This window comes from Seriola aureovittata, chromosome 15, assembly GCF_021018895.1.
Source record: "Seriola aureovittata isolate HTS-2021-v1 ecotype China chromosome 15, ASM2101889v1, whole genome shotgun sequence".
NCBI lineage: Eukaryota > Metazoa > Chordata > Actinopteri > Carangiformes > Carangidae > Seriola > Seriola aureovittata.
In genome coordinates this window covers 24,981,483-25,006,048 of record NC_079378.1, presented here as the reverse complement: position 1 = coordinate 25,006,048, position 24,566 = coordinate 24,981,483, and the positions used below count along the sequence as shown (strand labels likewise).

General features: G+C 43.6%; 1 protein-coding gene across 2 annotated transcripts; it reads left to right on the top strand.

The window, feature by feature from the left end:
* Nucleotides 1–2,422: 2,422 nt before the first annotated feature.
* On the top strand, nt 2,423–22,971 carry LOC130182179 (protocadherin alpha-C2-like). Of its 2 annotated transcripts, none has more exons than XM_056396859.1 (4): nt 2,423–5,373; nt 7,888–7,946; nt 12,101–12,268; nt 18,522–18,660. In XM_056396859.1, exons 1-4 carry the CDS (start codon nt 2,833–2,835, stop codon nt 18,526–18,528), a joined length of 2,775 nt encoding a protein of 924 aa, XP_056252834.1. In that variant the 5' UTR covers nt 2,423–2,832; the 3' UTR covers nt 18,529–18,660. The 2 variants fall into 2 exon arrangements, with proteins under 2 accessions (XP_056252834.1, XP_056252833.1); XM_056396858.1 differs by having other exon boundaries at nt 2,427–5,373; nt 12,101–12,186; nt 18,522–22,971.
* The last annotated feature ends 1,595 nt before the right edge of the window (nt 22,972–24,566 follow it).

Here is a 24,566-nt window from a genome sequence, read left to right as displayed (position 1 = left end):
CATACATTTCCATTACATCTATCTTAATTTAATTATGAGCTTAACTGAGTTATAATTTTAAATCCCAAGATCCTAAACCAGGTCAAATGTATAATCAAACTCCCTTTTGCATGTAAACATAAATGATCCTGTTGTGTCGGGATGTAAAGTGTCTCGTTGTGGCTCTGCACTGTTTCACTCCATCCCCTCCCTGTCTGAGCCTGAGGAGCTGCTCCTGGTGCTGACTCAGTGTTCGCTGATGCTTCCTGTGCTGTGACACACACTCCGGGTTTGTGTAAGTGTCAATAGAGACACGACAGGTGAAAAAATGTAATAACCCTCCTGACGGATCAGTTGGTATTTGTAAACAGCTTCAATCAAAACGAAGAAAATAAACCCGACACAAACTTCATACACATCTACACGAACACAAAACATCTCATAATACTCTGTTGATATGTGATATCCAGACTCTGTGCATTCTTTATAACCACCACTATGTTCCAGATTGAGACAGAGGTTTGTGTGAGATCATGGCAAAAAGAGTCACAGTAGATTTTAAAGAAAGCAGAGTAACATGTTGTCTTGATGAGACGAAGGCTCGGTGGACAGACAGCCATGTGATTTAGATCAGTTTCATCAGACCAGTCAGGGAGGACTTACTGCTGTGAGTGACAACACCTTTAACAACTGGGAACTGTCATTAACACGTTAACACCTTAGAACTGCTTTGTATTGACTGGTTCTCACGGTCTCTGAAGGGTTAACCAGACTTTAACCATGAGACAACAGACAAACCAGAGTGTTTCATGTCTTCTGTCTACACTTCAACTATTACTGTTGCTACCCTCAGACATCAACACTAATATTAACATTTCCAAATATCCATCAGTTCATTTTCTATAGCTGCTGATTCAGGGCAGGGACTCAGGGGCTGCAGCCTGTCACGCTGCTCTGGGTGAGATACACCCTGGTTATTTCATCTTGACAATCACATTCACACCTGTGTGTAACTGAGATCCTTCAGTTCAACAAGAGGGTGAACATGCACATCTGGGTGGGAGCCTCTTACTGTATCTGATAGCTGTTCGGTTGGTGCAGCTAGTTCCTAGAGAGTCAGAGAAAACGGGACATTTTGCATTTCTTGAGGAATTGAAATAAAAGACTGAACCACGTAAACAACACTGAATTATAGTCTGTAGAATCTCCTACATGACAAAGGCAAACATCCTGTTCCTCCACACGCTATATGTTGACTAACAGCCCACAGCCACAGTGTTTATTCATCGCACCATCAGCAGCGTCTTGTTTCCTGCTCATATAGACCCTATATCATGCTTCTCTTCAGGATATACTCCAGTCAGAGGATATGACACTGGAGCTTTATGGGGTCCACCACAGGCATCTTAAATACGATTATGTGACCTGACAGTCTGAGGTCTACCACTGACAGTGAGCCATGTGGAGGGAAGGTTGTGATTGTCAGTGCGATGTTTTCGTTCTGCTGCGTCGCGGCCAAACGCTCGCCATGCGGCGGCTGCGCCGCAGAGTCGCTGCCGGCAACAGAACCGTCCTCAGACTCCAACAGACAAAGGAAGACAAACGTGACCCCCCCCAATTTCTAACATTATTTTTCAGATTCATGGCTCAATGACTGGTGGCTGAGCACATTAATATTCATATAGCAGTTTCGTGTGGTCGTCTTCATTATAGTGGAGGTGCTTTCATGTGTTGGTCCCTTATTAGCTCCCAGACCATACACCGACGTCGCAATGGAGGGATGAGAGGAGAGAGGAGAGAGGAGGGTGGGGAGGGAGGAGGGGAGCTGCGCCACCGTGGAGAGGAGAGATGGAGTCTGAGTGCGCGCTAGGGTGGGATACGGTCCTTCAGTCAAGTCACCTACACTGAATTACACAACTTCCGGTTTCTCTTTTCAAAAAATAATAAAATAATTAAAATAACTGATCTCAACATGTTCAATAAACATACAGGACACCTGCGGTACATTATCCATGGTCTTCATATTCATACAACAGAAGAGATGGTTTATTCTCTCTGAAACCCCTGATGACCAAACCACTAACAAACTAGAAGAAATAAACTATGGTTTATAAAAAGCTCTCAGAGGAGTGTCTTTGAGAAACTGTGAAATTTATACGGACTTAATCATCCATGTCAACACCATAAATATGTTGTTGTTTTTTTTACATCAAGGTCCAAACATCAATTCTGGTAAATTGACGAATATGTGGAGAAATTCCCGCCCCACGGAAAGTGATAAAAAAAACAAAACAGCCCTGGACCCGCCCCTGTAACCAGATCAGGGTCACCGGGTTCTCTCTCGGTTCGCGCCTCATTCCTCCACAAAGTCTGGAGCAAATCGGTTCAGGAATTCTAGTGTAATCCTGCTGACACACACACACAAACAAGCAGCGGGGCAAACAGAACCTCTGTGGTGGCGGTGACCAGGGACTGCTCCAGTTACTATCAACTACACTCAGTGCCGGAGAGAAGCGACACTTTTATCGTTTTATTTTGAAAGGTGTGCTCCTCTTTTCCGGTGACATCCGCCCGAATTTCCTCCGTCTTGACGAACCTCACAGCTCCAGCGGCAGGGAAACACACCCGTCAGCAGCGCGCACTGGAGACAAAAAAGCGCATCACGGACAAAGGAAATATGGGTGCGCTGGAGAGGATTCACCTCAGCCGGGAAACACAATGGATGAACCGCTTCTGTTTCATTTACCGGGAGACCAATTAGCCCACCTTAATGAGGTGCTGGGATGCAAGATACTGCAAGCTAAAAAGGCGGAAGGCTGCGTTTAATCCGTCTGCGGATCCTATGAGCTTGCAATGGCTGTGGCGGGGATATGCAACTGGATAGGGAATAATGTGCCTTTTTATTTTGTGATATTTTCCTTATTTTGTGGCCTTTCGTTCGGACAATTGCGATATTCTATAACGGAAGAACTAGAAAATGGGGCACTGGTCGGTGATCTGGCGCATGACTTGGGGCTGGATATTCGAAAGCTCGCCACCCGAAAGATTAAGGTAACCTCCAACAGCGGCAAACGCTACGTGATTGTCAACCCCAAAAATGGCAAATTACTCGTCAATGAAAGGATCGACAGGGAAGCGCTGTGTGATTTATCCAGCACCTGCCTCATCAATCTGGAGGTGCTGGTCGAAAACCCCACCGAGGTGCACCACATCGAGGTGGAGATTGTGGATGCCAATGATAACGCGCCGCAGTTCCCCAGAGATGAGTATCAACTGGAAATCACAGAGTCCGCTTTACCCGGGTCTCGGTACCCGATCGAAAACGCGCAGGATCCGGACATCGGGTCCAATTCAGTTCGTATGTATCAGCTCAGCACAAACGACCATTTCGCGCTGGTGTCCAATAAACCCTCCCTCAACACAAAGCACATCGAGCTCGTGCTCAAAAAGCCCCTTGATCGTGAACAGACGCCTTACCACCAGTTAATTCTCAGTGCTGTGGACGGAGGGACGCCAGAGAAAACAGGCACAGCTAAAATCAATGTCCGGGTCCTGGACTCCAATGACAACGTCCCTCTGTTCGACAGCTCAGTGTACAAGGTGAAGCTGCTGGAAAATTCACCCAAAGACACCCTGGTAATTAAACTGAATGCAACTGATCTGGACGAGGGCACGAACGGAGAGGTGTACTACTCCTTCAGCAGCTACACCCCAGAGAGAGTGAGGCAGATGTTCAGCATGGACACCAACACAGGAGAGATCAGAGTGAGGAACAATGTCGACTATGAAGAGACCAACTCCTATGAGATGTACATCCAGGCGATGGACAAGGGCCCCGGGGCCGTGGCAGCTCACTGTAAGGTGGTGGTGGAGGTGGTGGATGTGAACGACAACGTCCCTCAGATCGTGCTGTCGTCCCTGTCGAGCCCGGTGAGGGAGGACGCCCGCGCGGACACAGTGGTGGCCCTCATTAGCGTGACTGACCGAGACTCTGGCGCGAACAAGCAGGTGAGCCTGGAGATCCCAGCAGGCCTCCCCTTCAAGATCAAGTCATTCAGAAATTACTACACCCTGGTTACCTCAGCTTTTCTGGACCGCGAGACCACCGATGCCTACAACGTCACTCTGAGTGCCACAGATGGAGGAAACCCCCCCCTCTCCTCCCAGAAGACCATACAGGTGGATGTGGCGGATGTGAACGACAACCCGCCGCGATTTGAGCAGACTTCATACACGGTGTATGTGGCTGAGAACAACGCCCCCGGGGCCTCTCTGTGTACTGTGAAAGCTCAGGACGCAGACATCAAGGAGAACGCTCGCATCACCTACACAGTGCTCAATGACAACAACCACGGCATCCCTGTCACCTCCTACGTGTCCGTGAAGGCCGATACTGGGGAGGCGTATGCCCTGCGAGCCTTTGACTATGAGTCACTGAGAGAGTTTCACTTCCAGGTCAAAGCCCAAGATGGGGGCATTCCTCCGCTCAGCCGCGTCGCCACCGTCTACATCTATATAATGGATCAGAATGACCATGCACCGCTGATAGTCAACCCTCCTGGCAATGGCACGCGCTCCTTGGAGACGGTACAAAAGAATGCAGAGCCCGGGGCCTTGGTGACCAAAGTGGTGGCGTACGACGCCGACGCTGGTCCAAACGCCTGGTTGGTGTATGTGCTGGAGACGGCCACTGACCTGGACCTGTTCAAGGTGCACGAACACACCGGGGAGATCAGAACCACCCGGAGGATCCTGGAGGACAACTCCACCTCCTTTGCTCTGACGGTCGTGGTGAAGGACCACGGGCAGCCTGCTCTCACCTCCACGGCCACCATCAACGTGGCCGTGATGGAGGTGCCGCCCAAAGTGGTTCCAGACCCCAAGAGGATCATCCGACCTCACAGCACACTGCTCTTCTCCAACGTCACCCTCTACTTGATCGTGGCTTTGAGTGCCACCACCTTTGTTTTCCTGGTCACTGTGGTGGTGCTGGCCATTGTCCGCTGTCACGCCTACTGCACCCAGCCTGGGTCCTGCTCCCCCTGCTGTGTGTCACAGAAGCCCCCTCCAGACGGTGGGAGCAGCAGCGTCAGTGCTGGTGGGGCAGGCGGCGGTGCGGCCGGGGGACAACCTAATAACAATGTGGTGCTCCGTAGAGACCTTAAAGTGGAGCCTCACTACATCGAAGTGCGTGGGAACGGCTCCCTCACAAAGACTTACTGCTACAAGACCTGCCTGACAGCCACCTCCGGCAGTGACACTTTCATGTTCTACAACACGGGACGTCCCATCAGCGGCACCTGGGGCAGCGGTGCCGACCGCTTCTTCACCAGTGGAAGTGGATTTGTACGCAGACTGAGCATGCCTGATGCCTCGCTGCAAATCTGCCCAGAGGTGCGTCATTAATTCTTTATGTTTATCTTTGTCCACGTACCTGGAAGGTCATGAATCATCATGTTTACTCCTGACTCACTCTTTAATGAAATTTTATTTAGTTGCAAACAACAGAAAACCCTTTTAGGTGCATATACCAAACATGACTTTTCCTTAAGGTTATTGCCACAGTTTGCATTGTTGTCCTTATTTCTGTCTGTGGTTTTCTGTTGCTGCAGGCTGATGGTATTCCTATGAGTCTAGTTTGATCCTCTCCTGCGATGAACTGAAAACTCGCAGTCCCCCTCTTTGTTCACTTGCCACTTGCACTGTGTAGTCACTCAGCTCGGCTCAGCTCGGCTCAGCTCAGCTCTCACACTGCATTAGTGTCAGTGCTGATGCTTTTCAAGGCTCCTGTGTTATTTCTGATGATTCAGAGATTTGTGTTTCAGTTTGAGGTTGTCATCACATCTACACCAAGAACAGGTCACGCTGTCTGCACTACTGGCTCATTCCCTGTGCAAGCGGGCTGAACGTGTGTGTGTGTGAGAGAGAGAGAGAGAGAGTGAGTAAAGCTGAACAGTTACTCTGGAGCAGTTGGGGTTAATTGATTTGATCTAAACCTCCACACGACTAGTTGTTGAAGAGGCCTTGAATCAGACTGGGTTTGCCTGTTTCCCTCTGACTGTGAGAGATATCTGCATCTTCTCAGTGCTGACACTGTGATGAGACTAGATACAGTCGTGGAGTTTGTCATTACAGAATGTTTTCTGTTCCTACTCTGACACTCTTACACTTCAGTGATACAGGTTTTCTAAATCTTCTGGTAAACATCCATAATCCTAATGATGTAGTCTCTCAGATGTCATATCAGCAGTAACATGAAATATTAAATAAATACCAACAGTCACGACTAAAACACTGGTAATACTGAGGTAACATCTAAAAAATATTGCACATTTGTGCAGCATTTGTTCAGTCACTGAAATCTTCATGTTTGTTAGTCTCAGATTTAAGCAGATATTTTCTGCGTTTCTGCCTGAGAGGAAAGAGATTGATGGTTGAAATACTTCAATAATATCATTTTTATTAGCAGATTGTTGAGGTTATGAAATTACCTCTGGATGCATCATCTTAATGATCAGATACCAGTCTCTGGTACATTAGCAACACAATGAGGAAATCTCTCTCACAGACAAGTGTAGCAGTGTAAATTAAATTAACCTCCAGCCTGTGTTCTTCAGCCCTGCAAATTAGATTTAGTCAAAGAGGCTGTCTACCAGCAGAAAATACTCCCCTCTGAATTGAACTGAGGAACATAATGTGCCATCTTTATCAGGGACATTTGCCACTGCTTCAGCAGGTTTGTGTCTCAAACGCAGCTTTTCTTATTCAGTGTTCTTGAGATGTGAAGCTGCAACCCACATGAAGCTGACAGATTTTAGCAGTAGCTGTAACACAAATGTTCAGTCATTTCAGGCGGTGCATGTGCACAGTACCTACTCATGAGGAAGATCATTATGAAAGGGTCAGACATGGGGGATTAGCTCATTAAAAATACGCCTTTCTCCCCCCATGAGTTTCATATGGTTCTTTGAACTTAAAGACCAAATCATTAGTAAAAATGTGGCTATCATCAAAGCTACATGAATGTCCCGTCCAACATTTGGAAGTCACTCAACACTATTAAAAATAATGCAGGGTCATTTAAAATCAATTAGATATTTAGACTTTGCACAGGGAGTGTATTTTAATTTCACCAATATATTACATAAATACATAAATATCATATTGTTTGTGAGGTTTTTACTGCAGACATGTTCCTGTCCTCCCAGACACGTGTCTCTAGAGTCGTTTCAGTTTAATGATTAAAGTTTTGGTGAGAGAAACATCAGGATCAAAACATCTGCAAAGTGAGAAAGATGGAAGAAGATTAGAATATTATATGAAAGATATTTGTGTGTGATTGCTCTTCGCGCTGAGCTACAGAACAGAGGATGTGGTTACCTTGGCGATGATGCTTCTTGCTTATTGTTTTTTTCGAAAGGCAATAATACACCAGAGGGCTTTTAGGAGTTTCCAGCACTCAGCCAGGTTCATCAGGAGCAAAGCGATTCACTCCAGTTGCACACAAACACAAACACAAACACGTCCACATCAGTGTGTGGAGACACCCCAGCACTCAGGACGAGGGCATCACTCTCCCTGCTCTCACATTTATAGAGCCGCTGAGTGAGAGACTGTCCAAAAACTCATCAATATGGCCTCCAGTCACTGGCCTTTTTAAGGTCCTTGTGTGGTTGCCTTATGTGTGCGTGTGTGTGTGTGTGCGTGCGTGTGTGTGTTTGAAACGGGGGACACGACTGCAGTGTTCCTCCCACGTCCAGAGCTGGATGTGTATCATGATTAATTGATGAGACCATGGCCCAGCCTGGCTCTGCACTGTATGAGATCAAACTAAACTCACCCTCTTCCCTCTCTCTCTGTCTCTCCATCTTTCCCCTCTCTCTCTCTCTCTACCTCTTGCTCTCTCAGCCAAAAGCCCCGAATGCTGACTGGCGATATTCTGCATCTTTGAGGGCAGGGGTGCAGAGGTAAGCACTTTCCATCTTTAACTCTTTTGCTACTTTTAATCACGTAGAGAAAGTTACACTGATTCATTCCTCCCCCACTGTGTGCATCATGTCTGTGCTCCCTCCACACTGACCCCTCACGTCGCTCTTTACCACAGTTACAGTCACACCTTAGACTTCCTGCAGATACCTGCTGCTCACAATGACCTCTACTGACAAAAAGACACTGCAGCATAAGACTGCAGCTAAGAATCAGTCATTATCAGCATCTGCTTGAACCTCATCCTCTTTCTTTGGGAAAAGCCGTGTGCAGCTCCCATCAATGGATGCACAGCCCTCCTGCTCTGCAGTGTAACACTATATAGGCCATTTACATTCTGAGCGTTGCCTCCCCCAGTTACAGTCTTTAAGCAGGAAGCATGAAGGACAAATGAGCTGACTCTGACCTTTCTCAGATTATCAGCTGCACACATCAGTGTCTCCCTGCACGCACGCACGCACGCACACACACACACACACACGCACACACACGCACACGCACACACACACACACACACACGCACACACACACACACGCACGCACGCACACACACACACACACACGCACGCACGCACACACACACACACACACGCACGCACGCACACACACACACACACACACACACGCGCACACACACACACGCGCACACACACACACGCACACACACACACCTTTCTGTGTGTATTTAGATGTTTTTGTGTGGAGATGAGGGGAGACGTGCTGAAGTCAGACAGCAGAGGACAGACTCCAGTCATACTTATTCATTCACAGGGCAAACGCTCATGCACTTATTGCCTGAGCAAATCTCAGTTATAGATAGATTTGAAAATAGACAGAAACACTATAGAACACTAAATATTACACAGAAACTTAATGGAGCTTTTAGAACCACGTGTAAATGGTGGTTAAGTTTGGGTTCAAGCTTATCCAGGTTATTATTTGTGTGTTTGTAGTTTCCTTGCTCTTATAAGAATATTTGAGCATTTCTGAGTAAATACAGTAAAACACACGTCGGCTTTCTTGTTACCTTCTGCAAATCAGAGATTAATGAAATGAAAAAGATTCAATAACAATTGGAATAAAATGGTGTTGTTTTATTTGCATTTGTAATGAAGTGTTTTGCTAATTTGATATGAGGACAGCTGGAACGTCACAGACTAATGAGTTTTTCCTCCACACGTCTGTCCTTTGCACCAAATTTTGATAATTTGAGGGAGGGTATCATAATGTGCATCATGTCATCAAGTCACTGTAACATAACATGGTTTAACATACATCATCACCACAATTTGCCGCTGCCGTCTCTAATATGGCAGTGCCTGTAACACGCACGGACACAGAGACGGCTCACATTAACACTTAGCACACGCATGTTGTAATGTCTCACACTACACGCAACTTTGTAGCACCAACATCACTGACCCACATTCCTGGTGTCGTCATCCACTGTAGAAAACACCAGTCCTATCTGTGTCATATTCTCACACATTAAAGTGCATGCACCTCTGCTCATGTAAAAGCCTGAAACTCTCACTGCTCAGAAATACATTTTATATTCATGACAAATCCCTATTCATCATAACAAGTGTGTTTGAGATAGATGCTGGATGTGCTGCATTGCAGAGGCTCCTGTCAGAGCAGGTCCTGCCGAACATTGAGCTCTGTATTCATTCATTCATACACTCAGCATGTACTACAACAAGGTAACACCTCAGTAAACATTAACACATTTACCACTAAATAAACCCACAACTCGTCATTTTTACACTTTGTATGACTTAAAACAAGCACGTTTATATCATGGTGAGCCTTAGAGCTGCTGCTAGCTTTGGACACAGCCAGGCTAGTTGTTTCCCTCTGTTTCCAGTCTTTATGCTAAGCTAAGCTAAGCTAACCAGCTGCAAGCCGTAGCTTCACATTCAGCAGGTAGACATGAGAGAGGTGTCAATCTTCTCCTGGTAAGAAAGCAGCTAAAAGTATTTCGATAAAATGTCAAACTATTCACCCTTCCCAACAAAACAACATGTCTGCACACACACTTTTACACCTTTTGTAAAACCGTATAATAAAGTGTGAAAATTACAAGTTGTTACATGTTTTAGGTTGGAGTATGTGTTGTGTGTCTTGTGTCTTTGCTGGTTGCTTGGCAGCTTCACAGGATGGCAAGGCACCAGGAAGTTATAGATTATCTTTGGACAGAGGCTGACTGTTTCCAGTCTCTATGCTAAGCTAAGATAACCAGCTGCTCACTGTCACTTTTATTTAATTTATGAGCGCTGCAAAAAAGAAATTGAATTTAATTAAAGTTACAAAATGTCAGAGCAAGAATACAAGCTGTGGAGCATATTTGGAATCTGTTTGTTCAAATATCTGTTTCCATATCTGCCAGAGATATAGAAAGTACAATTTTCAAACATGCAACATCAGTTAACAGTTTTCTAATTGTCATCACAAAATGAAAGTGAACCTTTACAGTGAAACAGGAGGAAGTGTTTCTGCAGAGCCATCTCTCTGAGTGCTGTCTGCCCCCCAGCTCAGCTGAATCAAAGTACGGCCTCTGGGTTTTCACATCCAGTGAAAAAAATAAAAACATCTGAAACCTCAAGAACTGCACTTCAGTGCCATCACAACTGTCTATGTTGAGACTGTGTTGTGAATTGTTTTTAACAGTGTCCTACTTTTTATACACATAGTTACCAAACCATAAAATATAACAATTATAAGTTATAAATATAAGTTATTGACATTAAATACGTCATTTATCCCAACTTACTGTGTAAAATCATTTTGATCTAATGTATGTTGAGATGAAAAAACAAAAGAAGCACAATAAAACATGCACTTTCTAAATGTTGCCTTGCCTTCAGGTGAATGTCCGAGTTAAAACTGATGCAGCGTTGTCTGAATACATATGACCATGTCCAGAGCGTGCAACACTAACGTGGATTTCCATTAGCACGGGTGATGACGGTACAATACTGACCACTGTTCCATATGCAACACTAGATGTTGCTTATCTTTATTTCTTTTAGTATTGCATTTTCCCCTCTTCATTCATCCAAATGTCCAAATGTAGATCCTGACATAGTACAACTGGTGTCACTGTGAAGCAGCTGCATTAGCAGAACAGAGCTCCGACAGCAAAAACAACATGCTGAGGTTCTTCATCTGTTGGACGAAGGAAACAACAAGAGAACGTCCTACTGGAGCCACTAAATGAATGAAGCTGAAGACACTGAACCTTCTGTAGTGAAACTTTTAAAAGGGGCACCTGCATGTCCGCATATGGAGATCCAGTCACTTCTCCACTGAGACTGTGGACTATTAAATGGGTGGTAATACAGTCAGGCTGCAGTATCTAAAGTTGACCACCACCCACCAGTGATGTGAAGAAGAGAGGCAGAGATTTTGGATGAACTAACTTGACAGGAACTTGATTATATCAACTGGGATGATAAAAACATCTGCCACCAGTGGTTCTAGATCCTGGTCCACAGCAACAGATTTTTAATGAAGCGATAAGAGCAGGTGTCAGCGACAATTCATTAGATGAAGTCAATAAACAACCTGGTAAAAAAGCAGCTCTGGGTCTGAACCATCTCTGTTTCTCTCATCGGAGCCAGAACTGTTTTAGATTACTTCAAAAACACGTCTCAGCAGAGACAAACCAGAGTTAAAACACTTGCCATATCCTCTTCCGCAAGGATAGGCAACATGCACTGAAGACATTTCGACATGTCACAGCAGGAAGAGCACAGGTGTAAATAATAAAATGGATGACGGCTGAATTCCATTTAGCTCCTTCGCTGCAGTAAAAAGCCTTTTGTCACATCGTTTTAAGGCAGAGGATTCAGCGTGTCGGGTGGGATGTTCTTTTATTTTTTTAAATAAGAAAAGTGGGAATTGGTTGCCAGGGGCAACAAGGCGATAAGGAAGAAGTGTGATGGTAGTCCAAATTGGTCGCCCTTGGCAACTAGGCTGTTGAGGCCTGAAACTAACTACTCTGAAATGATGTTACTGTAATATGTAGATGTTTAAGGAGGAAGTGATCAGCGAGAGGTCAGAGCTCAGAATAATCAGGAAACATTTGTTTTGATGTTTGTTCTGACTTCGCTGAATGTGTCGTGTCTTTCAGTTCGGTCCACATGGAGGAGTCCTCTGTGATGCAGGGAGCGCAGGGGATGCTCGTCCAGAACTGGCCCACTGTTTCAAGCGCTGCAGGTGAGGGGACGAACAGCAGGATGTCGTGTGAAAAAACACCTGAATGTCTATATCCAATAGCCAATAGTGATGTCAGTAACAGGTAACTGATTTCACCCATTTTACCTGCTAATGTAATACAGATTTAAACTGTAAAAACTGAGATGAGATTTTCAAAATGTGTCAAAAGAACAGGATGTAAAGCACTGAAATGTCTTCATGCCCTGAAGCTACTTGTTGAAAGGCTTGTTGCTGCTTGTATCTCTGTATCTTTTATTAGTATGATGAAGACAGGATGACATTTCTAAGTAAGAATTTGAGATCATATATTCCTCCAAATAAAGACTGAATAAACAACCTTGGTTGTTTGTGCTAAAAAACTTGATGGATGCGTAGAACCAGCAGCTGGTTAGCCTAGCTTAGCATAAAGTCTGGAAACAGGGGAACAGCTAGCTTGGCTCTGTCTAAAAAAATAAAACCAGCCCCTCTAAAGCTCAGTAATTAAATGTTATATCTCATTTGTTTAATCTTTACAAAACCAAAGTGTAGGCAGCAGTCAGCAGATTGTTTTTTACCTTTGATTAGATTGAATTCATGAAGTCGAGTTCATCTTTGTTCTTACTTTGGTTCGGTTTGAAAATCCACATGATGTTGTGATGTTCATACAGAGATTAGCTGAGATGCTAAAAGCCTGAGGCCTTTATACGGAGTCACAGATAAACAACAGTAACGTCCCATAAAGCAGCGAGCAGCATGGAGACAGAGCAGGCAAATGTTTTTTAATAAGAGATGAGTTGTCCTGAGTGGGTGGCAACACTAAGAATGTGTAGCAGCAGAAGATAAATGTAAATAGAGCCGGCCTTGAAAATGACCTGTGCTTCATCATTCACAGAAACAGCTCAGAGCTAATGACTAATAACATTTGGGAGTACTACTGTTCGTGGAGAAGCACAGAAAACGTTGTGTGTGGCTGTTGGTCGACTGGAAGACTCAGATTGTGTGATTCCCTCTTTTTTCTCATCCCAGCTACCACTCATTGATTTTCTGTCTCGCTGCAGGAATTAGAACAAACTGTAGGTACAGACTTGAGGGTGAAGTTGCAGCATCCCAGTCAATCACTTGACGAGTCAGTGACAGATTATGTCTTACTGTCTGGCAGCAAACACATATGTGTGATGTCTTTTCTCTCTGTGGAGCAGGGAGCTGGGGGATTGTTGGAGATACACAGTGCACCAGTTCCAGTTTCTATGAACCAGTTTGCTGCAGAGAAATGTGTTTTTTTTTAGTTTTTTTTTTTTTTAGAGCAGATGGAAACCTGCCTCTCTGGTCATGTAAAGACTGAAATTATTGTCTTGAAGAAGAGTGCACAGCGTACTGCAGATCCATCAGGGGTGCATTGTTGCATTAGGAAGTCATTTGTTAGGAGTGGCTCAGTGGGAAGGCTCAGACATGAACTGGATTGCAGGTTGATCCTCTTTTCTATGCATCAAGAGGTGGAGCCTTTTTTTTTGTGTGACACATTTCCATGTCTGCGGTGACTTGTTATCATGATGAAAATGTCCGATATGCTGTGATGCATCTAAACGCGGCACCCTCAAAACTGTGTTTATGTAAGTGACCCATGGTGCAGACGAGGAGACATTTGTCTAATGCCAGAGGGCGAGAGAAGCATTTATCAGTAATAAGAGCCACGATTAAAAAAAAAAAAGAGAGAGATCCAGTAACATTAAAAACCATTTTGGAGAGGAAGAGCAGAGGAGCCGTTCAGGGGGATGGAGAAAAAAAAAGCAAGGTATGGGGGGATGGAGAGAGAGAAAGGTTAAGAGGATTGGCAGGTTCCTGCAGTAGTGTTGTTGCTAGGGAACGCCATGTGACCTGTTGCCTGGCAACACTGTCTAACTGAGAGATTGCTGCAGCAGCCGCACCCTCCATCAGCAGGGAGTGGGCGAAGGCAGTTTCCATGGCAACCAGTCATATCTCTGAATGGAAGATTTAGAGACAGAGAAAAGGAAGGAGTGGGGAGCAGGGAGGGGACGGGGACTCGACAAGGGCAGGTATTAAGAGGAAAAAGAGGGCACGCTGTAATTTAGAGGAAATACTGTAGGACGGATGCTTTAGGTTGACGTGCCTCATGCAGAATACATGTGATGTACCGCACAGCCTCTACACCACCGTCAGATTTATGCATGTGCTAGAAACCACCAGAGGGATTCATTTAGATGGAAGCGTATCTTGGACCAGACAGAAAATTACAGAGCCTATTTTAGATGTAGGACATCAGGTTACACGAAATGAGGCTTCAAACACCCACGCATCGACACCAGGTGTCATGGCAACATCCTCACAAGGAGCCATACTGCCCTGCTTACCAGCGGTTACACTATCATCCATCTCAGACACACATCTGCTGTGAGGTATCGGCTTATATGAAGCCAAGAGTTACAAACAATCCTCCATGTTAGAGAAACCATAGCAGAGAGGAAGCAAAGCTCTTCATAGTTGTACCAACTCTTCCATGCCGTCACATGACCCGCTCGTTATGAATTCATTTTTCACACACACAGAGGACTATCTCAGGTTAATACCTGGGCCAGGACTTTAATTAACAGCGTCAGGAGTTTGGATTTGTCACGGCCAGTGCAGAAACCCTGGGAAGTCCCAGGACGACGAGACAATATTCACTTGATGAGACGCTTCACAACCACATGACGGTTCAGCTCAGGTGGTCAGTCATAGGCATGTGAGCTGCTCTGAGTCCATCAGGTGTATGTTAGCCAAAAAACATACTGCTGTGATGGTGTTCAATTTTCCTCACTGCAGGAGCACAGTAACTAAAGAGCAGCTTGCAGCATTACTACCAGTGCAGCGTCTCACACACATCTCTGACTCTCTTCGGACGAATTTACTGTAACGAAAGGAAGAAGTTGAAACAGCAGAAGTTCAACTAGATTGTAGATGTTATTTATTTTACCATGAAAATATGTCCAATACTCAGTTCAGCAGGTCAAAGCCTACCTGACTCAATAAGCATAGATTTATTATGTCTGCACACACACATCAGCTCTCTGTCCTTTCAACAGCAGCCTCAGGTAACAGGAACTGGTGTGTCCCTTATATAAAATAGAGGTACATTGTTTACAGCAGCACAATGAACTGTGTTACTGGCTCAATAAGCTCATGCACATTCTGCCTCACAGTCTTCTGCACATCTTTAACTCACCGACTGTCTTCAGTTTATTTTAAGCGTTCGTCCTCCTCCACACGAGAAGCCATCTTCCTTCCTAAAGCATTGATAGCAAATGAATGGGACTTATTTCAAATACTGGAACCTCTTCCTGGGTTTAATACCCAGATTAAATACAGACCATACCATCAAATGTCATAATCCTCAGAAGCAGACCAGCATTACAGCATTACAGCACTAACTCCACCAATGCTAATGTATGATAGTAACATCTGACACTGACTAATCGTTAAACAAGCTGAATTACTTCAGTCAATTAGCTGCAGTTGTTTTGCTTTTCCTTTTCAAAAAATGATATTGTAAAAATGTGTAGAAAGATCTTGATTTTATTTTGTAGCAATGACTTGAGTTGTAAGATTTTAGCATTTGCCTTATCCTGGTCTTTCATGTGCTATTTTATTTCAATGCAAGTTAAAAATGAATCGTTCTATTTTTGCAAGTACAAAACAAATTATTTATGTGTGTCTGTGTCTTAAGTTCCTGTCACAATGTTGTTGCCGTGGTACCAAATACCACAATACTGTGCCTGACCTCTGCTATATTGAAAACATCCTTGACTGCATCGTACTAGCAGTTAAATTATGATCAGTTTGCAGTGAGTCATGGCTCAATAACAAATAATCAAAAGAAGGTGTCCGCTGCTCTTTGAGGTATATATAAAATTCTATTATTGTACAGCTGCAATAAGTGCAGAGCTAGAGTGGTAGTGTCCATTACATCAAGTCTTATTACAGTCCATACATCTATTCTCATACTCATTGAACTCATTGTGGGGACTCAGTGGGACACTGTGCGTACGGACAGTGAGTATTTTCAAAATAGTGTACTTCCCTATGGGACGGTGGTTGAAACATCTCAGTACTCCAGCAATGTCATAAATAGCCTATAAAGAAAAATCAAACAGAATCTTTTTGCAAGGGCTCGTGTTTGATCTAAATAAAATCCAGACTGAAAGTAGGTCAGCGCAGCGGGAACTGGTGTGGGCCTGAGAGCACCGTGTCTGCAAAACCCGCCCACCCCATCTTTCTTAGTGTCTCTCTCCCGCTCTCTCTCTCTCTCTCTCTCTCTCTCTCTCTCTTTCCCTCTCCCTCTTCATCTCCTCTCACATCCTCTTTAACCTTTTGACCTTAATAGCTTTCTTATTTTCACTTTACATAATAATTTTTCTATATATAAATCCTATCCTCTGACTATTACTTTTTGGACTTGCTCTCTGGGCTCCTCCTTTCTCTGTCACATCATGCTCCAGCACTAAAGGTTGAATCCCTGTCGCTGGCCTCCTGTGAGGTAGAAGGATTATGCTGCTTCCAACATCCAAATACAAATACAAATCACTTTGCCAAGTTTAGCATTCCTGCAGTTTAAAGGTTAGTCCCCTCCAGTCTTCCCTCCTGTGGTCTCAGCTGAACTACTGTCCTGAAAATATTCACTGCCTGTGGCCATCGCTCTGTTGTCAGGCTGTTTCTCTGCTCGTTGCTGCTTGATTTTGGTTCACATGTTTATGTCAGATTTATGAACCTCTCAAAGACCAAAGAATATAGTCTAAGTATCTGATCAATGCATCTCAAGCAGGATAGTTATTGCAAAAATAATTCATAATGTCAAAGCTAATGAGGCGATTTACTTGGGCTGCAGAAGAAAAAAAATTCTGATTAGTTGTGATTCTAATTTAAATGATCCTCAGTCCTAAGATCCATCAATGGATTTGCACATTTTCTCAGTAAACATGTACATCTGTGCTTAATGTAATAGGTCTGCAGTGGTGACTGTTAGAACTGCATGATGTGTAAAGTGTAATGTAGATGATACCTGCTGTATGAGCCGCCCTGAGTCACAACACTCTTATAAACTGACCTGCTGCAGTTTGACAGGACTGTCATCGAGGTTAGCTGGTTAGCTAACCCTGGATATCTCGTAGCAGATCTAGAGCAGTGGTTTCTAAAACATTACATCCATAGCAACAACTGGAGTATCTAAATAGATAGCTGGTTAGCAACAGGAAGAGCTCAAAGTAAAGAGTTAAGAGACAGATGCTTCAGTCCTGAATGTCTGATCAGTAAAATTAAAATTGCTCTCAAAACATTATTTGACCTCTGTATTGTTACGGGGACGGACGTGGGCCACCAACATTTTTGAGAGTGGGCCATGAATTGGAAACGGTTGGGATCCAACGATCCACAGAAAACATCTACAAGAAAAAACTGCATGTCAATCTCATCTCTGTTTCTGTTTGTTGAAGAGATATTATCTCTGACTATGAGATATGACGCCGCAGAAGTCAAGAGAACAATGTGTGGATTCTACTTTATTCAGTCTGTCCCTGCTGGTTAGCTAATGCTAGCTAATGCTGGCTAACAACTGTCTGCAGATATCAGGCTGATGACAAACAGTGCAGATGAAACAGACTTTCACTTTCTGTTCAGTCTGTGCTCAAAGTGGACACGTGCAGTCCACGTGTAGCTGTATGGGATAGTATTTACTTCTTCTAAACATGACGCCCGTGTTAGTGGTGCAGGTGGTGCAACTGTTTTGCACACGTATGGATAAAAACACATAAATGCATCATGTGGGACAGTGTCAAGACTGGGACATGTGATTAGTCAATAATGTGCATGTTACCCAATTTTATATTCAAGGAAACAGCAGTGTCGCTCTGACTGTATAAGAAATGTAAGTTCCCAGGATAAACTCTAAGAAGCACTGAATCAATTATTTAATCCAGTTAAAATGAAGAGATTCTGAACTTTATGAGTCAATGTCGAATCAAACTGGGAGATTATTTTTCCATACTGACCAGGCTGCAGTGGAATATCCTGTGTAACCCCCCAGTTTTTATGCTTTGCTTTTTGAGATGTCAGATGTTGTTGCCTGGGCCAGGTGTTTCCTCCTGCCTCCACCCTTCATGCTGAGCTTCACTTGACTACTGTACAGACTTGAGTGGTGTCAGTTTCTTCATCTAACTCTTGACAGAAAATCAAATATCCCTGTTTCCCAAAATGTCAGACTGTAGCCTGAAGGGACCAGTGTGGTTATCATGATACCTGAATACATGTAATGATTGCCTGCACTTGACATGTTGTCTTTCCATTGTTTCCCCTTCCTACCTGTGTAGATGGTGAGGGTGGTGGGGAGCTTTCACCTCCAGTGGGCGCTGGAGTTAACAGCAACAGCTGGCACTTCAGATACGGCGCCGGACCAGGATATGGTCCTCCCCAGCCCCTAAAGCCTGGAGAGATTCCTCCCGAAGCCTTCATCATCCCCGGATCCCCAGCCATCATTTCTATCCGCCATGACGCCGGGCCTGTGGACGACAAAGGTGACTTCATAAGCTTTGGCAAGAAGGAGGAGGCCAAGAAGAAGAAAAAGAAGAAGAAGGACAAGAAGGACAAGAAGGATAAAGGAAAGGATGATGGGGGTGAAGAATAAAGGAGGAGGGGTGACTTGAAAACAGAGCTACCAACAAACTATCATCCCAATTTCAGAGCCAGAAAAAAGCTAAATGCATATTGTAGAACCGAGGGAGCCTCTTTGCACCATATTTGCATAGACACTGTACAGTGGCCAATCCCTCATTAGACCAGGTCTGGCTCCCCACATCATCAACCTTCCTAAACTACCGGTTCTCTCGCTTTCTTTGGCCCAAAACTTCGGCCAAAGTTTATGATAAACAAAAGTTCTTAGCTAAACTTCATCTGAAGGCTGGACCAAATTCAAACAGAAAGCCATTTATTGGATTAGATTAGCCTTTCTGTGATTAACTGCCCCCACCCCAGTTTGTACACTGACAAACAAAAACACCTGAAAAGGTGTACTATTTGTATCTGACCATTGTCAGCTGAGGCTGCCCGTGTTGGCATCTCTGTCTTTATGCAGCCCCCTTACTTTTTGACTCACCTGGTTGGAGGTGAAGTTGAAGCCAAACTAAAAAATGAAACAGAGGCTTTTGTCTTTAGTATTATGGAGACCTTGTAGAAATCCAGATAATGTGGTCTTTTGTAAGAAAAATGAATTAAAACTGAAAAAGTCACAACATACAGTATATGTACCATGAGATTAGCACCTTTAAGAGAACAGGGTGGCTGAGATAAACGGGACCACACTCTGATAAGAGCTCTGTTTCAGTGTAACATAGCACATTTCTGAGGCTGAGGATCTGGACTGGGTTGCACCAACTATGCGCAAGTTTGTTCCCAGGTTATTGTAAGTTAATTGTAAGTTAGTAAGTTAAGTAGTGGCTTCATGACTGCTAGTTCATTTGCAAATAGCAAGTTTCTAAATTGGACTGTACCACAGGTACTAACGGGGGGATTCTACAGCTGTGTAGTTATAACATGAGGGTTTGAGATGAGTAGCTGATCAGTGTGAGCGCCACCTTCGCTGATGGGTACAAACCTCTTTGATTTGTAGTTACTACATTGGCATAAAAATTGCGATCGGTAAGCAGAATCCATATTTGACTCTTAAAGGACAACACTGTTTTTTGCATGTTTTAGTCCATTCTCTACAAATCATGTTATAACTCACATCACTGCGGACCACTTCCCACACAGCACACTGTTGTGTTTTGGGATGTATTTTTCCTTCTTTCCAGGCAGCCATTGTTTCTTTATTTATTGTACCATAGCACAAAAACAAATAAGCTGAGACTGGAAACGATTCCGCAATAAGAAATCCATCAGAGTGAAAGCAGCATCTGGTTTTATTGTTGTTTCAGTTACATTTTCATCACATGCTAATGTAGCTCGGGTGCATCACAATAACGTAACTCTGCTAAACTGAAACACAGGCCTGATGGGTTACATATGTCAAGCAAGTCTCAGCTGTTGATGTTTACTCTGTGGAACTGAATGGGAACCAGATTGTGCCTGATGAAAAAAAAAAGAAGGAAAGACCCATTTAAAAATATAAGAAGTCAAGAGGAAACTAGTTGAAGTGTAATGTGTAGTAAATGGACAGAAACATTGAAAATCACTGCTGTCGTCCTTTAAGTTGCAAAATGGCGTGGGACTAGTGAAGAAAACGATACGCCGTGTGCAGAAAAAAAAGAAAAAAATCCTGCTTTACTGTTAGTGAGTGCATCTGTGTGACTTTGTATCATTTGCACCTGCTTTATTGCTTGCTTAACTACTTAGTTGTTACTTGAGGTTATGTTGTAACAGATTTTTGTGGTGCCACCGCTTCTATTTTAGCAACGCGTGAATCGGGATTAGTGGCTACTTGGGATATAACTAGGGAACCTACGTGCAGCTGATGCAACCGGCCCCTCCCCTTGCCTCTTCTCTCGGAACATGGCACAGGTCAACGGGGTCTTAATCCCACTGTGTATCAGCACAGCCCAGTCTGACACACACAAACACTGACTTTCTCTGCCTCTTACTCACACATACACACAAGCAAACACACACACAGCGCCTCTTCCTCTCTCTCTCACACACAGACATACAGTACATACCAACAGTAAAAGAACACACACCCCTGTGGAAACTCCAAATCCAAGACTGAAGGCCAGTGCCACCCTCAATATGGGAGTGTATTATATGGCTGGGACACAGGAACGTTGCTTGTTGCTTCATTTTCTGTTCAAGCCTGATCCCTCTAACTTCTGTCTCTGAATGTTAAATAGTCGCCCTGCACCACTGCCTCAGCTGCTTCAGTGCTTGTAGGATTTGCTTGCCCGCTGCCTGCTTCCTCCCTCTACTCCCGTTTCTTCAGATCAACATGGTTGGACACATCTTTCAAGTCACTCTCCTTCAATGAACTGTGCAGTTGCGACAAAGCAACATTTGTGTATTTGCATATTTACACACAGAATACACACACACACACACACACACACACACACACACACACACACACACACACACACACACACACACACACACACACACATCTTTTGTTAGGTTCAACTTCAACTGAGCTTAGGCGCTTCAGCCAGAGTGTGTCTTCTGATTGTTCACTGTTGACAGCTCTGTCATCTCTCGCCTCGGTTCTAGGCGTCGCATTGTGAGGACATTTGACAGGTTAGCAAAGACTGAGAATATGCTGTACTGGATATAATGAGACAAGATGAACAGGGTTAAGGAAGAGTCAGAAAAAGCAAAAAAAAAAAAAAAAAAAAAGCAGTCAGTGTCGTGTCGTGTGCAGCTCCAATATAGAAGATTGGGCAAGTCATTCCTCTTTTGCACAAACAGTGGTATTCTAGTTATTCCTGTGTCAGCTATTAGTGATAATTGAGCAACTTGGGTCAGCTAAAACCACTTAACAAGATAAATGCAGTGCAGTTCAGCAGCAGTGGAAAGATGGTTGGTGGTTGACTTGGATGGGGGGGGGGGGGGGGGGGGGGTTCTCCTATGAGATAATGGAGGAGAAACACACTGTTAACATTGTTTATGGTGCACCACCGCGAGGCAACAACATGAAAGACGACACCAGAAAGTAAAAATAAAAAATCACAGCTGGGAAGATCTGACAATGATACATTCCTTTGCTTAATTGCTGCACATAAACATTAGAAGCAAAGGCTGCTGGGAAGTGCCATGTCCAAGAAACTTTAACAAGTGTGAACTGATCAACTTTATTTGACCCTGACATTATGAAACCCAGATCCAGCGTGGCAGAGGCAGGGTACTGAAGGCAGTGGAGACTGGAAGAGCATCTACATGATGAAACGTGTCATAAAACCTCACCTCAGTGTTCCTCTTTTTAAGAACCATCGTATTACCAGTCACAGTAGGGGTGTATAGGTGCTGCTATCAGGCTCAATCCCTCCCATGCACACATTTCTCCCCCCCCTGCCCCGTCCTTCAGGTGTACTTCTGTGCTGTCAGATCACCAAGTGGCTGTTTGCATGTTATAAGCAAAGGAAACAGATACTATATAGATACTATATATACATAGATATGTTTTTCCACTGGGAAATGCGTATTGGAATACATATACCTCTGATACACATTCTCAAAGACGACACACGCACATTTAAAGACCCACACTCATCCACACACATAAATTCATACATACATGTACTCTATTGCAAACAGTAATTTGTGGAAAAACCTGAAAGAATCACATTTTTTATCCTGTTGAAAATGAATTTAATCTTCTAGATATACATAATGCTATTGTGTTATGCTAAGAAATGCCTTTTTTCTGTTTTTACCCTTTTGATTTTCATAGATAAGAAAAACGATTCTTTAACTTGTGTTAAGCTTTGAGACGATGATCAAACATCAAACACTGTTGTGAAATAAAATCATTTACTCACCCTCCATATCTATTCCTCGCCCAGTAGAGAAAAAGCAGAAAAACAAGGAAAAAAATATCAAAATATATAAAATGGTCCAAAAAAATAAAGTTGATGTATTCTCTGCTTGTGTATAGTGAATGTTCCTCAGTCGCTGGGTGTGACACAGGCCAGTCGACTGTGACAGTGCAGATCTGTTAATAACTTTTTTGTACACCTGCTTATCATTGTAAAGGTGATAATAGTGATTCTTATGATTTAATCAATCTGGTAATGTGTTTTGTTTATAAGTCACAAATAAAGTTTTTCTTAAATATCTTAAGCTGTGTGATGAGTTGATGTCAAACTAACAACTGAGCATCGTTTCAACCTCAGTCCACTTCCTGGAGAAGTTCCCTCAGCTCTCTGTGGCATCACGGAGGAACACTGAGCTCTGCTAATGAAACATAAGAGGGTGGAAGAATTAGGTTTTTATCATCAACGCAATTGTTTTTAGAGTCCCATTAAAAATTTTAGAAAAGGAAAGCCACGGGGGGGAAGGACCTGCCTGCAGAGTATCATGTCCAATCAGCTGAATTTGCCACAGGTGGGTTGGTGTTAGGTGTGGAAACATCTCAGAGATGAATATGAGCAATGGAGGAGCCTGAGCTGAATTTAAAGGGTCTGAACACTGACATCAATGTGATGTTTCAGTTTTTCCTTTAGAGTAAATGTGCAAGAATTTCTAAAATTCAGTTTTCACTTTGTCATTATAGAGTACTGAGTGTAGACTGATGATTTGATTGATTGGTTGATGTTAGTTTAGAATAAGAGTGCAACATAAAATGTGAATACTTTGTGAAAGCACTGTATGTAAAGAGTTTATTCATGCAGGGAGTAAAGCAACAGAGGCTGCTAAACTTACATTTCTAATCTTTCCAGTCAGACAGTATTAAATTCTTTGTCCTTGCACTGTTGTGCAATTTGAAAAAAAAGAAAAAAAAAAACCATACGCAATCATCCCCTCCAACCCCTTGAGTTCAACTCAGCGAAGTCATAAACATCCTTGTTTTTTGGCAGGAACAAACTCTGTTGCAACACATTTTAATCCCGTCCAACTGCCAACGGATAAACAGTGTGGGATCAACCTGATGGGAAACAGATGGAGAAATATAAGAACAGTGGATCGTCATCCATGTGCTGACCTTATGACTGAGGAAATATAAACCAACAATCAGCAATTCAGAAATCGGACAGAGGCCACTTATTGAAACTTTGGTGCTTGGAGTTCTCCGCCGAGCTGGAGGTCAAAGGTTAACATTGTATCTGCACATTTTTAGCAGGAATTCGAGCACAACACAGAGGGGCAGAACTTAATGCTTTCCTCCATTTGAACAAAGAGATCTCAGTTTTAATGTCAAGGAAGCAGGAAACTGTTGATGTCTGCAACAAGGGCTCCATCTGTCTGTAAACTGGAGAAATCATCAACTCACACCTCGCTCCCTCCTCCTCAACGTCCATCTGTCCAGCAACACTGCCACCTACTGATCAAAGCTGGAACCGGCAACTGACCCACATTGTTCATATCCTATACAACATCCCACATTCTTTTGTGCGTGCGTGTGTGTGTGTGAAAAGGAAGCTGGGTAACAAAGTTAGTCTCATAATCTCACATTCTACATTCTTCAGCAATGAACTACACATCTTCCTTATCAGTTATATTAGGCAGAAATGGTGGATATAAAGTAAGTATTTTTCTGTGGTGACAATCAAAGCCTCAGTAAATATGTAACAAAACAAACACAGAATATCTTTTGTACATTTACTGTATGTGATATCAAAATGATGTAATCCACAATCCACTGTTTCCTGTTTTCAAAAATAACGCATACTTCAAATCCTCCTTAAAATCTTTGTGGGATCAGTTTGAGGCTCATC

Coding starts and splice junctions, on each gene's coding strand:
- LOC130182179 (XM_056396858.1), top strand. CDS start 2,833: ATGGCTGTGGCGGGGATATGCAACTGGATAGGGAATAATGTGCCTTTT. Junction 7,947..12,100: donor TTGAGGGCAGGGGTGCAGAG/GTAAGCACTTTC, acceptor CGTGTCTTTCAG/TTCGGTCCACATGGAGGAGT. Junction 12,187..18,521: donor CACTGTTTCAAGCGCTGCAG/GTGAGGGGACGA, acceptor CTACCTGTGTAG/ATGGTGAGGGTGGTGGGGAG.